Here is a 20,894-nt window from a genome sequence, read left to right as displayed (position 1 = left end):
AGTCATCCCATGAATCAGTCTCTATCTCTCATCACATTGTTTAGAATCCCAGCAAGAAATGGTCTAAATACAACATCCCTATCAAAGGAAGCACTGAAAATTTCAACTTTAACATTTTCATGCAAATTTGTGGCACATGACGATGCACATCCCATAACAAACCCAGTAGCTACTGATCTGGAAGATACATCATTTAAATCATAAACATAGTTCAAAAATGTTTGGTTACTTAAAAAAACAGAAGCAATAAGAGTATTTATGGAGAAAATTTGCCTTCATAAAGAGGAAAAGTGGGATTAATGCTCATCAAAAGAAGCAAGCAAAAACTTTAACATGTGAACTTGACAAAAAGATCATAAAAATAAGAGTGGTAGAAGAATACACTTTTTTTCCAAATCTATCAAAGCTTTCCCATCCTTGGCAGAAGAGGAAGGATTAGCATTACCAAATATTTCACTGCTGTGATATCTGAAAAGGAAATCACTGTAGGGTCAGATCTGGGATTAGAAAATAAGAATTTGTAAGATTGAGGGGACTTTATACAATCTATCTACCTTTTAAGGGCTGCAGTCTGGCTGTCAGGTATCCACCAAGGCTGGAAGAACAGGAGGAACAGGAATAGGATGAGTACATTTCACATGTAATAAATCATATTTTTTCAAAAAAGCTGAAACGTCATAATGTTCCCTCTGAAACAGTTGGTTCATCCTTGATATGATTTAAAAAAGAAAATTCTACCAAGGGAAAATTAGAAGAAACAGTCTCCTCAGAAGCAGAATCAGTTGCCTGAAGAAAAGGAACAGAATGTGTTCCTTACAGTAAATTCCCTGTTCAACACACTGGAATCTTCAGAAAGTGAATAACTGCTTGTTCTCTTAACAGTAAATCCAGAATCGAAAGGTTAAGAGCCTGAACTAAGCCTTGAGCTAAGCCCAATAAATCTTCCCTGTGTAAACTAACAGAGTCAAGAGAGGATAAATGTTTAACTTTCTGCTTCTTTTTGACTGGAATCTCCATAGAAGCAGACTCAGTCATGTTAGGGGATTATACTAGAAAACAAGCATCCTAGACCAGCTAGGCATATAAATATTACCCATTCCTTCCTCTGAGACTGACACGAGTGGTTCTCCCATGCTTGACAAGGACACTCCAACAACTGCAGGGGATGTGTCTAATATTTTGTTTGTACCAGAGTCTGTGGTGGCTGAAGTTACTAAGCCAGAGGAAATCAAGGAAGAAGATGAGTGGTTTGATGAACCAGAAATGGCCACTGCAGGGTCATTCACCTGTAGCTGAGTCAAAGTAGTAGCTTGCTGAAGAGGCAATGGCGGACTGGAAATTGTATTTTAATTTTTGTAGCCAGAGGAAGGAAGAACTGAGTTGTTCCACTGTAAAGCTGAAACCTGGGTAATAATGATAACAGCTGTCTGAAACTGATTAAGTATCAAAAAGCAGAAAAAAACACCATGACAAGTAGAACACACTGTTGCCCCAGCCCATAAAATTTAAAGTTATGTACTCACCATAACTAGGCATCTGTGCTGTCCATTTTCATTCTTCCTCAACGACTGGGTTACAAATCTGATTCTCAGATCTGACTCAGCCATAGACTTCAGAATTTGGATCCAACTCTCGAGCTCCTCCCTCTTCCCATAATGCCCTAGTACATTTTCAATACCTCAGACCGAGTTTGTTGTCATAAGATTCCCATTAATTAGTTAAAGAAAGGGATAGCTCAAAGAATAGGGCTGAAACCTGGAACTATAAGCTACAATAATAAATCCAAGAGGCCCCTCCAGAGGATTGTAGGATGGGGGGAAGTTGAGGAAGAATGAAAATGGACAACACAGATGCCTCGTTAAGGTGAGCACTTAACTTTTAAATCTGTTTTCCTTTTCATACTTCCTCAATGAATGGGACAGAGTCTCCAGCTACGTGAATTCTGGGTGGCCCTCATGGAAGGATATTCTGGAGAACCACTGACCCAAAGGCAACTCTGCCTTTGGATATTATATCCAATTTGTAATGAGTAACAAAGGTATGCAGACTGAACTGTGTGGCTACTGAGCAAATATCAACAACAGAAGTTCTTGACCAAAAAGCAGATGAAGTGGCCATGGATCTAGTTGTATGGGCTTTAGGTGGTCTTGGTAGAGAAATGCCTTATTGAGAATAGATCCAAGAAGTGCAATTAGTTATCCATTTAGCCAATGTAACTTTAGACACTGGATAACCCAGTCAATTTGATGAGAAGGATACAAATAGCTGATCTGATTTTCTGATTTTTTTCATTCTGTGTAGATAACAATGTAACTATCTATGCACATCCAAGAGATGTAACATGTATTCACCTTGATTTGAAAAAATCTGGAAAGAAAAACGGTTATGAATGGATTGGTTAATGTTAGATTCAGAAATCATTTTAGGTAAAAAAGGAAGGATTTCTTTGTAGTTACCCTGTCTTTATGGAAAATAATGTAGGGAGTCTTTGTTGAAAGAGCCTGTAGTTCAGAAATTCTTTTTGCATAAGTGATAGCTACTGAAAAGGCTATTTTCCATGATAGGAATTATAAATAATTTTTTTGCTGAAGGTTCAAAGGGTTTCCAAGTTAGATCTTTTAGTACCACAGACAGATCCCAGGGAGGTGAAGGATCCTTTAGTTTATTTTTTCTTTTTGTAAAGGATCCTTTATTGGTGGTCTAAGAAGATAAGTGCCTTTCAGAAAAGCTTTACATAATTTGGAAGAAGCCAAAGAATATTTTTTATCTCCTGTATGAAAATTTGACATGGCTGCCAACTGTAGTTTAGTTGTAGAAAAACTAGCTCCTTCTTTAAAAAGTGTAGCCAGAAAATCAAGAACAGCAGAGACTGGGGTAGTAAATGGGACAATGTTGTTTCTTAATGCCCAAAGGGAAAATCCTTTCCATTTGCTCTTGTAAAACTTTTTGGTGGAGTCATTTTGTGAGGATAATAAAGTAGTGCATACTGGGGAAGAAAAACTGGGCTGTCTGACAATTATTGGAACTGGAGAAACCATGCTGTTAGTTTGAGGGCTGCGATATTGGGATGACTTATCCTTAAGGGATGTTAAAGAAGAGGGTCCAGTATCCAGTGAAGATAATGAAGATGAGACCAAAGGAAGGGGAACCATACCTGCCAAGGCCAGTAGGGAGCAATAAGGATGACGGAGTTCTTCAAATGAATTGCCTTTTGTAGGAATTTGGGGTTCAAAGAAAGTGGGCGATAGGTGTAAAGGAGACCAGATGGCCAAATGTGGACTACAGCATCTCTTGTTAACGCCCCCTGAAGGGGGATCAGGGCAAAATACCTGCTGCACTTGTTGTTGTGGGGGGATGCAAAGAGGTCTCAGCAACGGTGGTCCCAACAACAGAAAATTTCCTCTGCCGCTGACTGAGAGACCACTCATGAGCCATAAGAATGGCCATGCTGAGTTTGTCCACTAGACTGTTGGTTTTCCCCAGAATATGCATTGCAACTAGAAATCGGTTATCGGAGATCACCCATTGCCACACTCTCATAGCCTCCCGGCAGACAGGGTAAGACTGGGTTCCCCCTTGTTTGTTGATGTACCAGACTACAGACATATTATCAGTCTGAATATCAATAGTCCCTACAAGAAGAGCATCTTGGAATACGTACAATGCTATAAGGACTGCTCTCATCTCCAGAACAGTGATATGCAAATTGGTCTCTTAGGAAAACCATGTGCCTTGGGCTGTCCTTCCCAAGTAATGTCCCTGCACCCCAGATGGGAAGTGTTTGTAGTTATTGTGGCCATTGGGGGTGGTAAAACAAAGAGTCAGCTTAGATAAATGTCCTCTGACTGGATCCACCAATAGATATGGTGTTTGCAAACTGGTGTAAGCCTAACTGGAAAAGAAAGTGGTTGTTGAAGAATAGACCTTTGAACAGCTAAAGTCCACTGAAGAACACGCATACAATAAATTGCTAAAGGAAGTAGGACTATTGCTGCTGCCACACACCCTAGTGCTTGAAGAATGAGTCTGGCTGGTGAGATAGAACCTGCTGAACCTGAGATCTGAGTCTGTCTATGTGATGAATAGGTAAAGAGGCAATTTTTTTTGTCATCTTGAGACGTGTGCCAATGAACTCCAGGCTCTGCATTTGTGTCAAATTTGATTCTGCATAATAGATTGTTATCCCTAGTAAGTAACAAATCTGGTGTAAATAGTCCCTGGATTGTTGAAGAAGATGCATAGTGGGGGCAGTGAGGAGCCAGTCGTCTGGTATGGAAAGATATGGAAACACTTGGAATCCTTTTATTCTCAAGAGAACTGCAACCACTGCCATACATTTGGTAAGTACCCAGGGGCTGTAGTGAGTCCAAAAGGCAGGGCTCTGAATTGGTAATGACTTGCTCCCAGAAAAAGTGTAAATATCTTCAGGAGTGCCTGTTTATTTTGATGTGACAATATGCATCCTGAAGATCTGTAAAGGAAAACAAAAAGATCAATGCACGTTAGGTTCAAGCAAGGCACCCTTTATTACTTGCAGCAAGGAGACAAAGCATGTAGGTACAAGGTTTGTCTGATTTTCCATAGTTCAGCCTACAGTTTTTATACAGTCTTTTACAAGTTCACAGAAAGATGCTATTATTAGATTTGCTGCTGACATGGTCAAATAATTGCTGTCTTGCAAAAACATGTTTTTTGAGAAAAACAACCTGGCCTTGAGTTTGTTTCAGCTTCCTTTAGTTTCTCACAATTTTTTCTCTAGTTCTGATATGATACATTCAAGGTACAGTCCTGGCCTCAATACACTTTCTGCTGACCATGGTGGATTTACAGACATCCATTGTTCTCTTTTCAGAGCTTCCAGCGGCTGCATATTTTCACACAGAATAAGCAGAATAAATGTATTAACTCCTTTTAACCCGTAATACACTAAACCTGCATATTGCAGTTATATATTTTAATACACTAAGCCTACATATTGCATTGCAGTTATACATTTTCCTAACAAGATCTGTACAGCATATCCAATTGTCTTTGAGAAAAAAGGCAGAATGGACTGGACCATGACCATTCCGAACTTTGACTTTTTTATTTACTGGTTCAGTTTGCTTAGATCCAAGATTGGTCTTGGGTCCCCTGTCTTTTTGGGAACTAAAAAGAAATGTGCGTAAGTTCCAAATCCTGCTGGGTCTGTTGAGACCTCCTGAATAACTCTTTTGTCTAGCAGCTTTTGAAATTCTTGTGCTGATGAGTTCCTTTGGCTGAATGAAATGTTGGTTAGATTCTTCCTTTTGTAGACTGGGAGCTGGGAAAATGGTATGAACTAACCTCTGGATATTATTTTATTTATTTTTATTTATTTAACATTTGTTTACCAGGAAAGTCCGACTTGGAATGAGCCAGTTTTCAGTGGAGGCCCAGGGAGAAACACTCCAGATGGATGTCTTTGTAATGTGGGAGGAAAACAGAGCAACTGGAGAAAACCCACATGTACGCAGGTAGGACATGCAGACTCCACACAAAAGGCACCCCAGCCAAGAATCGAACAGGAGAACCTCTTGCTGTGAGGCAACAACACAACTACTGCACCACTATGCCATATTTTTAGCACGCAGGTATCTGTTGTTATTGCAGCCCATATGTCTAGATCATTAATATGTCTCCAAAGGAGATGTCATCAGGTGCTGATCGGGGGTGGGGGGACCCTTCTCCTTCAGTATTTTTAGTGAGAGAGTGCAATGGGTAATGGACGTGCCTCCTTTTGCATGCTCTTTTCTGATGGACCTCCTGGGAGGATATTTGGAGGAGGTGTCAGAAGAGAGATGGAGTTCCTTCATGGGAACCAACTTGAAGCCATGTGGAACTGACTGTCCCAGTGTAATAATTCTGATGGACTCAGAGCTTGGAACTGAGGAGGGAATAAGGGTAGGATCCAAAGGAAGAGAGACCAGATCTCTAGAATGAAAAACGTGGCCACCCACACTGGAGCTGAGTGTTCCAGTATGGGTAGATCACAATTCTGACCAGATTAGTTCCTACTGGAGGGAACAGGAGCCAAGATGTCCAGTATCAAGGCACCAAGTGGCAGGTATGGATCCAATAACAAGAAGGAATAGGAGCAGAACTGGTCAGGGATCCTGTCAGAGTCGAGGAAGTAATTCTCTTCAGATCTGATTCCAGAACTCTCAGAGCTTCAGATCCTGGGGCACCAAAACTAAACGATGGATCAGAGAAAGAGATAACACTGTATGAGTAGTGGCCAGAAGACTCACAGATCCAATAGGGGACAGAGCCAAGATGACCCTCATCTGGATCTGAGCTCTGAGGAACTTTTGCATCATCTTATCCATGTCTGCTTCGGAAAGACTTCTGGAGGACCTGGAGGATGTGGTAGACTGGGGCCTAGAGTGATTTTTGGGAGTTTGCGCAAAAGGGGAATGCAGTCTACAGGAAACTGGATCCAAAAGGAACTCTGGGGAGTGAGCTCTTGGAGTACATGATATACTAGGTTTCAGATCCAAGGGCTTGGGATCTGAAACCTGAGCTGTAGGATTTACTGATATAAAAATCAGATCTGAAGTTTTAGAATCTGAAAATTTTGGATCCAGAGTGTGTACTTTCAGGTCTGAAAAAGTCGGATCTGATATTTGTGAAACTTTCTGAAGAAGTCCTGGAGGGATTTTGGCAATGAACGCTTCATATTCTCCGAAGGAGCTTAGAAGTCTTACTGGGGTTTGAGTCCCTGAAGAAGATAGATGTAGCTGAAGAAGGAAGTAAACCCTTAAGGATATGTTTGCTGCGTCTGTCAGCTAAAGCTCTAGTACTGAAAGCTGCACATATTGAACAGCTGGTGTTCAGATGAGCTGCTCCTAGACAGTATGTGCACTCCTTGTGGGCATATGAATCAGGTATTTTGTGCCCACAAGAAGTGCATTTTTTAAAACCTGTCTTCCTGTCTTCTTGTCAGCTATGACAGTAAAAGGGAGGAAGAGACAGAAATATAGAAAGCAAGACTTTTTTTTTACAGAAGGAAAACTTACTAACAATGGTAATTAAGAATTACCAAGTAAAAAGGGGTAGGAGGGACAGAAAGAGAATAGAGATATTAACAACTATAGTAAAATCAAGAGATTACTATAAAACTATAGTATGAACTCTTAATACAGACAAAGAAACTGAAAACCAACAGGAAGGTTTACAGAAAAGAAGATGGAAAATTTTAAATAAAAAAGCTAAACTTTAACTTACAAAGATGGTCACAAAAACTCAACAAAACTCTGTGACAGAAGGACCCTACGTCTAAGCACTATAGCGGCAAATGTGATTTGGGATACTGAGAATTGACTAGGACATTACGGGTAATGGGATGAGCTCGAGAGCTGGATCCAAAGTCTGAAATATGCAGCCGAGTCAGATCTGAGGATCAGGTCTGTAACCCATTCATTGAGGAAGAATGAAAAGGACAACATCAGATCAATTTGTAAAGTTTCTATCAATAAATTGTAAAATAAATCTTAGAAGAACACAAGCTTACACTAAAAAAAAATAAGAACCATACTTTTTTAACTGACAGAAAAGTCATGTGACTGTCGAAAAAATTGTAAATCTAGCAAAACAATAAACAGTTTTTGACAGAAGAGTACTGTTTTAGTCATAAAATGAATTGTGGAAGTTTTTTTTTTTTTAAAGGAATTATCTTCCCAGTAATGGAGAAATGTTAGCCAACCATCAATCCTCAAAAATCCACAAGAGGAGCATTCTTCAGCAGCAGAAAATCTCTGAAGGGCTTGGCACCCAGACCACTGACTTTCTCCAGTCCTGCTTGAGCTGCCAAAGTTCTGGGTGCATGGAAGGTGCCCTAAAGCTTTGGAAACTGGCCAGCTGTTATATCTGCGGCAGGACAGAATTCTTATAGCTAAGGCTACTGCAGCAGTGATCTAATGATAAACATACACTAGCAGCAAGAAGAAAATAAAGCCAGAGATTAATCAGAGTACTAACTAAATACAGATATTAATAGATAAATGTGCATTCCCTTAGCTGGCTGTATACTGCTGAACAGAGGCCTGGCCGTCTTTATCAGAAAAACATCTCTACTTTTGTGTAAAAAAATGTGGCAGTGTAATCAAAAAACTGGTTCAAAAACTCATGATCTTCTCCTTATATGGTATAATATGTTTTTATGGTTGAGAGCTCTTCAGAATGGTTGGGCTGACTTGATCTACTCAGTTAAACAAATCTCCACCGATGGCAGAGCGAACTGGTGTCTGTATCACTCAGCATTGGCTGGTACTTTCTTCTAATACCAGAGAGCTTCATATATACTTTTGTTACTTTTCCAGCCACATAATTAGTGGCATACATTTTGTACTATAACACTATTACCCCTGTTGCTTGGCACTAACTACATCCCTAACCCATAACACCAAGGCTAATACTGCTCTCATGTAACATGTGGTCCTGTTTTTATCCTTGCTATAGCTTTACTCTGGTATTATTACAGAGAAAATACTGACATCTCCACATTTGAGCACTTATTATTATCTCACTACAACCAAAAGGTATGCTGACAACACTGCAAACATGGCAGGGATCAGAGATAGGGTAAAGATGTTGTCAACTAGTGTCTTACAATTGCATTTTCCCTGTCCAGAACCATGACTATATTAATGCTATTTACTTGGATAATGGCCTGGGAGGACAACTGCAGGTGCCCAGTCATCCGCACCATTAACCGCCAGCAGGAGTCACTGAAGAGCACGGCTTTGTGTTTTTCTGCTTCAACAGCAGACTATCCACAAGAAGCTGTTTTATTATCCCTATATATCCAAATGTGAAATTTCAGCTTCAAGACATAAGCATATGTGCACTGCCACTGTTCAGCACTATACAGCTAGCTTAGGGAATACATATATAATACAAAATGCTACTAGATACCATGTATAGTATTTTATCATGATCTGCTTTCATTCCACTACTGTTCACTACATTATCTATATCTCACACAGAAAAGTTACATTAAACCAATATGATTGTAAAGGGGACGAGTAATTGTTAGTTATGCATTTCTACATTGAATGTAACAACAACGCATTAAATTAGTGTGTTGTAATTTCTTGAACCAGTACCTTAACTTCTCCCACAACCTTGGCCTTTTCTTCACTTTCTCCTCTTGCCTGTCCTTGGTACAACTTAAAAGACTTGCAGAAATCTTCTAGGCTTCTAAATTCTGGGACATTTTCCAGCTCACAATCATATACCTACAAGATATATTTGCAGACAAAATGGGTTGACCAAGCAAATGTACTGTAATAAACTTCTATTTACATGCAGAAGGCCTATGTGAAATATTTACATAGAAAACTGGTTCCTAACTCTGGTGCTTTTAGATCTAAACAGTCATTACAGAACCAAATATCTATCACATAAAAATTGCATTAAAGATAACTAGATAAAGCACTGCACTTGGTAACAGAAATTAATGTAAAGCAAACTTATTTTTTCCTCTCTTCAGTCCTCCTCGTGCTCTGGGCTGTTTATGATTTACAGCAGCAGTACATCTTATTCATGAAAAAGCAAGAAAATCAGACATTCATTTGGGTTTAACTGTAATTAGGTAATATAATAACTGTAGTATAAAAACCCAATGACACCTAGCTGGAAACCTATTATCTTTGGGCTCCGTAAGTGAATTTCCCATACTTTGTCTTCACTTTCATTGATGCACAGTGCATGCTCCTTTTCTCTAGTCCACTTCACATCTTCTTAAGAATGTATCCTCCCCTAATTCCACTCCTACAATGTTTTCTCATTCTTTTCTCTCAGTGGCTGTGAACAAGGTTTACATTGATCTTTCCAATCAATTGCTCCCACAGCACTGACACTCTCCCACAGAAACTCACACATCATGCCAATCCAATTGTTGAATGGTGCATGCATGTAGGTCTTTGATTGTGGTAATTGCTGTTACTGAAATGCATGCTGGAACTGCATCTGTTCCTTTTTTTGTTGTTAAACAAGAAACATATTTATTAAACTATCACTTATGACATAGGTAATCATACATTTATATAAATGAATGCAAACCACACCAACACAATCCTAGTTGCAAGCATTTTACATCACAAACCATCCTGAGACACTCCCAGTTGCAAACATTATACATCACTTATAATCTACCCAATCATTTTCAGTCAAGCATTACATGGGTCTATATCACTTCGTTCAAGTGAATAACAGTCGATCCCTATTCATCAAACTTAATCCATCGAAAGCTAAATCTATCGAAAGTTCATTTACACAAATTTTTTCCCAGGGGAAAAAACTAGTGGGCCAACCTAGCGACCGTCACAAAAGACACATTATTTAAAACTCACCCAGGAGGGGTCTGCACCCCGCCAACTAAATATACCAACTCCAAGATTGCACTACAGTGAAGAAAAGAGCAAATTCCCGATGATGGCCAACAATTTTTTCCCTTGGGGAACAAATCTGCACAAATAAACGTTCGATTGATTTAGCTTTTGATGGATTAAGTTCGATGAATAGCGATTTGATGGTTAGTCATTTCAACAAAGTGATATAGACCCACATTACATAGCTCATTTAAGTCCTGCCTTCTTTTAAACTTCATTCCTCCCCAGTATGTATTGTTCCCACAATTCCTATTTTTTTTCTAAGCACTTTGCCCCTACACTTTTCTAAAGATCTCAGTTCCATATGCTCACTACTTCTAGTATAGTTAGTTTAGATTTCCATTTTCTAGTCACTGCTTTTTTAGAAGCTACCATAATTAGACACAGCAAGGCCATACCATGTCTAGGCAATTCCGATTCAGAATCATAGCTCAGAAAAATCATCTCCCTTGTCACACCAATTTGCCCACCCAACATCTCCAACATCCTTAAAGTCTGCGAACTGACCGAACTCCCAGAAAATATGTTCCCAATTACATCTTTCTTCCCCATCATGCCTCCAACATTAGCTGTCTACCTGAGGAAAAATTCTCTGGAGTCTACTTGGGGTATACAAATATATATGTAAACATTTCCAACCAAAAATCCTAAATCTTGTAGATTTTTTTTTCATATTTGGAAGACATACATATATCTTCCCATTATTTTTTTGTGAATTGTGTAACTATCAGTTTCTGACTCCTCGTGACCTTGGCTGAAGTGGGTGTAGTAGCCAGCAGATATTCCAGTTTTTGTTTGGTGGATTATATTTGGAGTTGTCCTATAGCTATATATTATTGCCTATGATAAATACTGTCTCTTTTGCCTGACCAGTTAATAAAACAAGAAGTTATGTACTCACCATAACGTTCCAGGTATGTAGTCCATCTTGCCTCATATTCTTACCCGTGGGTTCAGAGCCGAACCTCGGCTGCAACTCGGCTATACTCTAGCTCGAAGTCTTCAACTGGCTCGTGGCTAAGAGGTATCTCATGCTCCTATGCGCCTATCCCCAGATCTTGTTTGCTGCAAGCTGTCATACACACACACCAACATGCTGAGAGGAAGAACCAACTCACAAAGGAGTGCTGAAAACAGAGACTCGACCTCTAGATCCTCCAGGAGGGGGTAGGTGGGTGGGTTAGTAAGAATGTGAGGCGAGATGGGCTACATACATTGAACGTTATGGTGAGTACATAACTTCTTGATGTTATGTAGTCCAATCTCGCCTACATTCTTACCCATGGGACAGCGTCCCTAGCACCTAAACCTTGGGTGGCTCTCTGGAAAATACTCCTGAACACTGTGGAACTAAAGGAGGATCTGCCTCTTGATATTAGATCCAATTTGTAGTAACTAATAAAGGTGTGAGGAGATGCCCAAGTGGCTGCAGCATAAATATCATCCATAGACATCCTAGCCTGAAAGGCAGTAGAAGTAGACACCGAACATGTAGAATGAGCCTTCACTTTAAAGGGTAATTCCTTGCCATTTGAAGTATAGATGAAGGAAATGCAACTAGAAATCCATCTGGACAGAGTTACTTTAGAAACTGGAGTCTCGAGTCTATTGTCTGAAAACGAGACAAAGAGCTGATCAGATTTCCTAATATCTTTTGTTCTATGTAAATAGAAACGCAATTGTCTGTGGACATCTAGCTGATAAAACTTAAATTCTGCCCTGTTAGAGAATTCAGGAAAAAATACAGGCAGCTCAATGGACTGGTTGAGGTTGACTACCAAAGCAATGTTAGGCATAAAGGAAGGATTAGGTCTTAGCGAAACCCTATCCTTGTGAAATACCAAGTAAGGGGGCTGAACCGATAAATCTTGGAGTTCAGAGACCCGCCTAGCCGAAGTGATGGCTATCAAAAAGATTGTCTTTCAAGACAAAAATTTAATGTCACAGGTTGCCACAGGCTCAAAAGGAGGCTAGGTAAGCCGCTGTAACACAAAACTCAGGTCCCATGGCATTACAGGATCAAAGATTGGAGGTCGAAGTAGCATAGTCCCTTTCAGAAAAGCCCTACAAAGGCTGTGCACCATTAGATTGGGTTCATTAGCAACATGAAAAGTAGAAATGGCTGACAACTGCACTTTGATATTTGCCGCAGCTGATCCCTGGCTGAACAGATGAGAAAGAAATTCTAAAACTGATGAAATGGGAGCTGTATAGGGATCAATCTGCCTTTCATGAGCCCAAATGGAGAATCTCTTTCATTTACTGGAATAAATCTTCCTAGTAGAAGGCTTGTGGGAAGAAGACAGAATATGAACCACCTCCGGAGAAAAATCATGAAGCCTGACTAGGGACGGAATTGGAGCAGCCATGCTGTCAACCTGAGGGTCTGAATGGAGGGGTGGAACGGCCCTGACATATGAATCAACAGATCTGGCTCTGTGTCCAGAATCCACGGATCGTCCATTAGATAAGGGTGGAGAAAAGGAAACCAGATCTGACGAGGCCAGTGTGGTGCAATCAGTATCATTTTGCTTCCCAAGGATTGGGCTTTCTGAATAACCTTCGTTATTAGGGGGATTGGAGGAAAGGCATAGAGAAGACCGGAGGGCCAATCATGAACTAGAGTGTCCCTGGGTGCCTCCCCTTTCGGGGGGATAAGGGTGAAGTAGCTGTTGCATTTGGCATTGAGGGGGCTGGCAAACAGATCGCAGCAAGGCTGACCCCATCTGTGGAAAATCCGTTCTGCCACTTGTTCACTCAGGGACCACTCGTGAGGCATAAGAATAGCTCTGCTCAGCCTATCGGCAATCACGTTGGACTTCCCTGGTAAGTGCACTGCCACTAGAGAGCGCCGGGAAGATACTGCCCACTGCCACACTCAAAGTGCCTCTCTGCAAAGGGGATATGACCTGGTTCCTCCCTGTTTGTTCAGATACCATACCACTGACATGTTGTCTGAGTGGATTGCAATTGTCCCATGAGGAAGAAAGCCTTGAAGTGCTTGCAATGCTAATAGCACCGCTCTCATCTCTAAGATATTGATATGCAAATGGATCTCGTGTTCTTGCCACGTGCCTTGGACTGTCCTGCCGAGATAATGCCCCCCCCCCCAATCTGGGAGGGATCCGTGGTCACCGTGGCAACCGGAGAAGGGAGAACAAGACATATCCGCATTGAGATTGCTGGTCTGAATCCACCAGCGCAGATCCTGCTTGCACCTGTCTGTAATTAAAATAAGTTGGGAGAGTGGGAGATGCTGTAGAGACCATTGGGCAAAAAGTAGCCACTGAAGAAGCCTCATATGTAGTCTTGCAAGAGGAACTAGCATAATCATGGCAGCCATGGTCCCTAACAACTTGAGGACCACTTTTGCCTTGACATTCTTCAGTGGTGGCAAAGCGTAGACCTGCTGCTGTAAAATCTGAATTCTCTCTTCTGGTAGGAAAACCCTCATGAGCACCGTGTCTAATTCGGTGCCGATAAAGGTAACACGCTGCGAGCGCAACAAGGCAGACTTTTCCCAATTCAAAGTAATTCCCAGACTTTGGCACAGTGCAGTAGTGGCGGCCCTGGTCTGTAGCAGTAGATGCCTGGTGGTGGCAGACAGGAGCCAGTCGTCCAGGTACGGAAACACTTGGAATCCCTGACGTCTCAAGTGAGCTGTTACGACTGCCATGCATTTGGTGAACACCCTGGGGGCTGTGTTGAGACCAAAAAGCGGGGCATGAAACTGAAAATGACTGGCTCCCAGCCGGAAGCGTAGGTGACTTCTGGATGCCCTGTCCATTTTGATATGGTAGTAAGCATCCTTGAGGTCGATGGAGCATATCCACACATCTTTCTCTAATAACAGGAGAATTGACTGTAACGTGACCATGCAGAACTTGGACTTCTTTACATGAAGGTTCAAACAGCTGAGATTCAAAATGGGTCTCAGGTCCCCTGTTCTTTTCGGCACCAAAAATAATCTGGAGTAAGTCCCTAATCTTACTTGGTCTGAGGGGACAGGCTGGATGGCTCCCTTTGACAGCAACTTTTGTACTTCTAAAGTTGCGGAATCCCTTTGACTGGGTGGAATGTCTGGGATTCTTTTGTTTGGAGGGGGATAAGAAAGAAGGGGAATATGATAACCTCTGGAAATTATCTCGAATATCCACTCGTCTTTGGTGATGTCTCACCAGGCTTCTGGGTATAGAGAAATGTGACCCCCGACTGGCTCCAGAGATGCAGTCGGGCCTCCCCTCAGGAGCGTTGGTAGGGAGAACCACGAAAGGAATCGCGGTCCCTCTGGTTACGTGGGCCTCCTCTGTCTCTAGGGCGGCATCTACCTGAATTTCCACCCCCCTCCTCTGCCTCTGGAGGGGGAATCACTCTGTGTGTCATGAAAAAACCTCTGCGACTTTCTGAACCACATTTTCCCACCCTTCTAGCCCTCGAGATAAGGTCTAGAAGGCATGGAAAAATGGACTCCCATGGCAGACAGAGTTTTTCCTTCCTGCTCGTACGTAGTGAGAGTGTCCTTCACCTTGGTTCCAAATAAGGATGAACCGCCAAAGGGGGCGTTGGTGAAGGTAGACTTGAAAGCCTCCGCGAAGTTGCACAGGCGCATCCAGGAGTGTGTCCTGAGAGAGACTCCGGAACCTGCAGCCCTGCTCACTCCATCAGCCGCATAAGAGATCAGCCTCATGGAGGAGTTGGTAATAGAATTTAGGGTAGACATCTGAGCACTAACCTTCTGAGCCACAGCATCAGAAATGTTACCCTGTAGAGAATCTCCCAGCTCTTTTAGGAGATCTCTCTGGAGCCGTGTAAAAAGGGACAAATAGTTCAGTGACAGCAGTGTAAGGGCTGCTGAAGAGAACACACACTTCCCATACCTGTCCATAGTCCTGGAATCCTTGTTAGAGGGATGGACGATAGATGAAGTTTCTGCAAGTTCCTTCTTGGTGGCTGCTGCCACCACCATGGCATCTACTGGAACACCTTTTGTAAGAAATTCTTTATCAGGGAGAGCGGACAAAAACTTGTTGGGTCTACTAGGGACCGGTTCCACAATGTCTGGATTTTCCCACACCTTTCGACAAACGAGGTCCAGGAGCTCGTCGAATGGGGGAGAAACCCAAGAGGCAGAAGGTTGGGACCCAGAGGCCTTCAAAAAAACCAACTCCTCCTCAGAAGGGGCTTTGGATGGCCAGTCGCCTCTCTGTCTCAATATTTCCAAGATATCTGAGAAAGAGATATCATCAGAAGATGACTTGGGGGACCCCTCTGACTCCTCGAGGTCGGTGTCAGATGTGAGAGACTCAACTTGGGAGTCAATGTGCTTCCTCTTGCACACTCTCTTTCTGGGGGGCTCCTCAGGTAAAAAATCTGGGGAGGCCTCAGAAAGCTGGGGACCACTCATGGAGGTATCCTGAGGTCTTAGGTCTCCACTGTCCCTAGATGGAGGGTGATTTGAGAATGATATCGGTGCTGGAGGGGGAAGAGTGTCGGTGCCATAAGATGCAGCTGACGATCTGGCCAGCACACTTCTCATGACCTCGAAAGCTGATCCCCCCAACTTCGAAGGTCGACTAACCATGGAAGATATGGTAGTAGCCCTCAGAGCTGAGGAGATGAGGTCGGAAGCCGATGTCGGGTCCACGCTCGCCGAAGCGCCGAGAGGAAGGCTCAGAGCCGAAGAAGATCAACCTGAGACCTCCCTCTCAGTTCTGACCAGTGAACTGTGAATCCTGGACCCCGTGGACAGTGTTGACGGGGTCGGAGCAGAGATCGGATCCGAGATGCCAAAAGGGGCTACTGGAACCGAACTTGTGGCGTCTGACGGAACCGACAGCTCTGGCTCAGAAGAAAGGTTCAGAGGAGGAACAGCCAAAGATGAAGGGAGGATGGGCTCTGGAGCTGACTGGGCCATTGCCGAAAGCAATTTAGCCAGCACTGATGACTGGAACAGTTTCCTCACCACTCTATCGACATCGTCATTGGAAAGGGTCTTAGGTTCATAGGTTCATACTAGGCTATCTGCCCTGGGGCATTTATAAGCCTAACCCGATTGTGTTTGACTTACACCATCCCTTGATTTGAGTATACTGTGCCCTTTTTAAAGTTTAGTTTACTGTGCCTCTGTCTAATAGTGACATGGAAGTAATCCCCGGGACAAACCTACGATCCCCCATCCACTCATCAAGATTCTTCTTGAAGAGAGTCAGTGAGGTGCTCTGCCTAACATGAATTGGAATTCTATTCCAGAGCAAAGGGAGCCTCTGGGTTATGAATCTGTCCCTCCAGCATGTTCTATTTATTTCTGTGCTGAGGTTCAAGTCCCTCGAGCGCGTGGCTCTAAGGGACTTAGATTTACTGAGGTGGAGCATGTCCATTAATTCTGGGTTGGACAGAGGACCTAAAAGACATGGTCGGGGATCTGGATCTCCCTGCAGAGGGAGACCTGTGAGTTGGAGAAACCGGTCAAAAAACTGAAGACCGGCTCCGAACTGATAAATCTGTCACCGGCTTCAATAAACTGGGAGCCGATGTCAACATCATAGATGCACTGCCTTCTGTCGGCCCCAAAGCCAGTGGAGCTAAAGAAGCATCTGTAGTCCTAGTGATTTTCTCTGGCGGCTCCAAGGAAACTGATGGAGCCGGAGATCATTTCTTAGAGGATTTTTTTGTCTGTTTCTTTGTCTGGTTTGGAAGGAGAGGATCTGGAACTAGAAGACCTCTCCAAGTCTTCTTCAAAGGAAGGTTTCAGCAATCCTTTTAAAATAAGCTTGTTCTTCCTCTCTTGCAGCACACGGGGACTGAAAGCGTGACAGAAGAAGCAGGTTCTTGTAGATGAATAGCCCCCAAGCAATACATGCACACAGAGTGCCCATCCGTCAAAGATATTTTATTATTACATTTGACACACTTTTTAAAGCCCGAAGGCCTGTGTTCTTTAGAATCCTTGGACATATTGATAGCAAGAACACACACACACACACACAGGGTAAAACAGTAGGGATACCTTCACTACAGTAAGCAAAAATAACCAAGATAGAGCATGGGAAACTAGAGCCTCTAACTTAAACAGCCTAGAGACCATTGGATAATCACAGGGAGGACTAGGTCCTCTAAGTTAAACGGGCCTAGCCCAGGGAATAAGGGCAGCAAAAACAGTCACACAACAAAAAACCCGCTAACAGGTCTGCTACACAAAAACAGGGGAGGACTAGGTCCTCTAACTGAAACGGGCCTAGTTCATAAACACCAAAGAAAGAAATGGGATACCAAAAAAAAAAAAAAATTCAACAGAACCGGTCACACAACCAGCAGAAGCAAAACACACACACACACTAGCTATGAAAATAGCTTTTGGAGCTACTATATTGAAATATAAATTGAAAAATTGTACTTAGCCACAGCCAAGAGCGAGACCACGTCCGAGCTGTAAGAGCGGAAAACGAGATCTGGGGATAGAAACATTGCAGCATGGGATACCTCTTAGCCACGAGCCAACTGAAGACTTCGAGCTAGAGTATGGCCGAGTTGGAGCCGAGGTTCGGCTCCGAACCCACGGGTAAGAATGCAGGCGAGACTGGACTACATAACATCAAATGTTTGTTTAAAGCAAGCTATTTTTGTTTCTTAAATCACTGCTTCCCATATCCAAAGACATAACTAAGAAAAGAAGAAGTTAGAGTAGCAGAGCTTTAAGTGAACTTGTTCTGGTAAAAGTAAAAGTAACAAAGCAAGTACAGAGGCAGAAACTTGATTGTGCTGCTCGCTTGCTTCAGTTTAAGTGAATATGATTTTTCCCCTCATTTAATTTCTCTGAGTATTTTGCGTTTCTAATATCATTACCAGAATGGACCCCATTCCTAGGTCAGGGTATGATTAGAGTTAATGAAATTAGCATTGCTTCATTCTTTGATGTTAGCCAGCAGTGCTCTTGTCAGCAGCTGCAATGTGCCCAGACTTGCTTCGTTATGTAATTCATACAGAGTTAAAAATACTGGTAGCATATCTAAGTATGACTGTAAATATATATTTTTTGTTAGAACTGTTGCTTCTACTACTATTGGGACTGTCTAGTTGTCTTTCTTCCATACTGCTCTTGTTTCTGCTTGCAAATCCTGGTATTTCATGACTTTGTGTCTCTCTCTATATGTAAGACACTGTAACCACTGGGTGCAGCAATTTCAGTGATCAATGGATTACTATATCTGTTTTTTTTTTCTATCTACTTTTTGAACTGTTGATGATGGGTGATCCCATATGATCTAAATTTCATCGTTTTTATAATGCTTAGTGGTTCATGTTTCTAATGCTTCTCAGCTACTTCTACATTGTAGTGTTTGCACAATCCCCAATGCAACAGTCTTGCTACATTGTTGTGCCTTTCAGTATACAGGCCCACTGCTATGAGTGCATCACACCCAGCAAAAAGATGTGCGATTGTTTTCAGTTCTGTTTTACAGAACCTGCATTTGTCTGTTTCTCCAACCTTTCCAAAGGACTTTGTGAAGCAACATGTATGTGGTCCACTATCCTGTTATGTTACCCTGTTTTTCCCTGCTATGGTTTGGCTCATGCATGAAAATCCATACATGGATGTAATATTTTGTTAATGAGAGGGGGGACTGATTTTCATTTTTTATGACTGCGTTCTTCAACTTGTATGGGATTATCATTTGCGTTTAACAGCTGCCTCTCTTGTTGCTGGATGAGCTCCTTCCTGTTTATTTTGGTATTTTTGTATGGCTAGTAAGCTAGATAACTAAATTATGCTAATTTGTCAGGTTTGAAAATGAATGACATCTTGAAGTGTAAAGTGCCTAGAATAAAAAAATAAATAAAAAGTAAAGTCTTCTGTTAAGTACAAACCTACAGTTTTAAAAGTGCTGTATTTTCATTTTTTCTGTTTCCTAATTGTGTTTCATTAAACAGTGTGCTGTGTGTCTCTCTGCAGTTAGTTCTCCACCCATTCTCCCTGTTCCTGTGTTGGTATTAGTGTTGGTGGCTCTGGAATTGCCCACTCCTCCTGTAAGTCAGTATTAGAACACTCCTCCTGGCTCCATCTCATTTGTTCACTTAACCAAGTACAGTGAGATCATATTCTGAGTCTAGTGTTCACTCTACTTAATACAGAAAGAAGACTTGAGCAGGCCAACCCACTTAGGTTATTCCTTCCTCTCACCTTGCACTTAAAAAAAATTGCACTTTATTCATCTGCTTTTACTGTATTTGTGTTTCCTCCTAATTTATTTTGCTTTTCTTAAAAGTACTCAATTTTATTTATTCTGCTGCATTTATTACTGCTTGGTAGCAGCCTGATTAAATTGTAACTGTTATTCTAAATCTTTTGGTTTAAGCACTTGGACTTCATACAAGCTGTTTTAAATTAAGAAGGTTTGTGGTCTGCACTGTTGTGGCAGGACAGGTAGCTTACATCATTCTAAGCTGGGAATTGCTAATTGAAGGACCAGTGTCTGCTATTCTAAAAGTGTATTAGTTCTGGCTTAAGCACTTGGGCTTCAGGCCAGTTATTCTACATTAAGAGGGTCTGCACTCTTGTGGGGGGAGAGGCTGGATTCTGCCCTTCTAAGCTGGGAATTTCTGGTCACAGGCTTATTGTGCCTGCTTACTGTAACTGTTTCTTTCTGAAATTGGTGCACCTTGTTGCTGTAGCATAGACCAGATTCAGGCCTGCTGAATCTAGCTTTGTTTGTATAACTTGAGCACTGATCCAGGCCATCTTTTTTGGAGAAGGTTCTCCTGCACCCTAGTAGCAGGAGTGTGCAGTTAGAACTTGTCTGATTGAAGACTGCTGGAACAGGGCTCAGTTTTGAGCTTTTTTTTTCTGGTTAATTGGGTAACTTGTTTAAATCAGTTTGATCGTTTTCTATTGTTTTTATATATATATATATATATATATATATATATATATATATATGTGTGTGTGTGTGTGTGTGTGTATTTATAAACTGCACTTTATTAATTTGCTTTTACTGTATTTGTGTTTCTTCCTACTTTATTACTAGGGGCATTGACTACAACTCTGATCTGCGATATATAATAATAAGTATCCTTTTCTGTGCATATAAAATGTTTTTTTTTATTGTATCTGCTTTATTTTCTGAAAAAAATATATACTTGTTTCCCACCTTTTAAAGCTAGTATAGTCCAGTTTTCAGGTTAGTGCTGAATTCAGGGCTGTGTTACAAATCTCTGTGGTTGCCCATACTTTACTTGGATAGAAGGAAGTTTCTCTGTTCACCTGTGAGAGAGGGGAGCTTTGAGCAGCCTATCTGTCCCTGGAGGAGTGGTTTCAGCCCAGAAATTAGTAGTTTATCGGCCATTTCTGCTAATTTCTATCTCTTTCATTTCCCTGCTATAAATACCACGTTTGCCCGGTTTTGCGCACCGGGCAGCACCGGTTAGCTAGTGTAAAACTATTCCCAGCTCCACAAAGTCTCCTCTTCAATTTTTCCCTTGGAACTA

General features: G+C 41.8%; 1 protein-coding gene across 1 annotated transcript in view; it reads right to left on the bottom strand.

Moving 5' to 3' along the window:
* LOC122810691 (myoferlin-like) overlaps nucleotides 1-20,894 on the bottom strand; it is a 1,883,765-nt gene that overhangs the window by 936,802 nt on the left and 926,069 nt on the right. Inside the window, 1 exon segment of the mRNA XM_044082260.1 lies at nucleotides 9,126-9,257. Coding sequence (XP_043938195.1) covers nucleotides 9,126-9,257 — 132 coding nt within the window.

The sequence above is a fragment of the Protopterus annectens genome, chromosome 9.part0 (assembly GCF_019279795.1).
Source record: "Protopterus annectens isolate FY-2018-M chromosome 9.part0, PAN1.0, whole genome shotgun sequence".
Taxonomy (NCBI): Eukaryota; Metazoa; Chordata; order Ceratodontiformes; family Protopteridae; genus Protopterus; species Protopterus annectens.
This window is presented reverse-complemented; position numbering and strand designations above follow the sequence as displayed.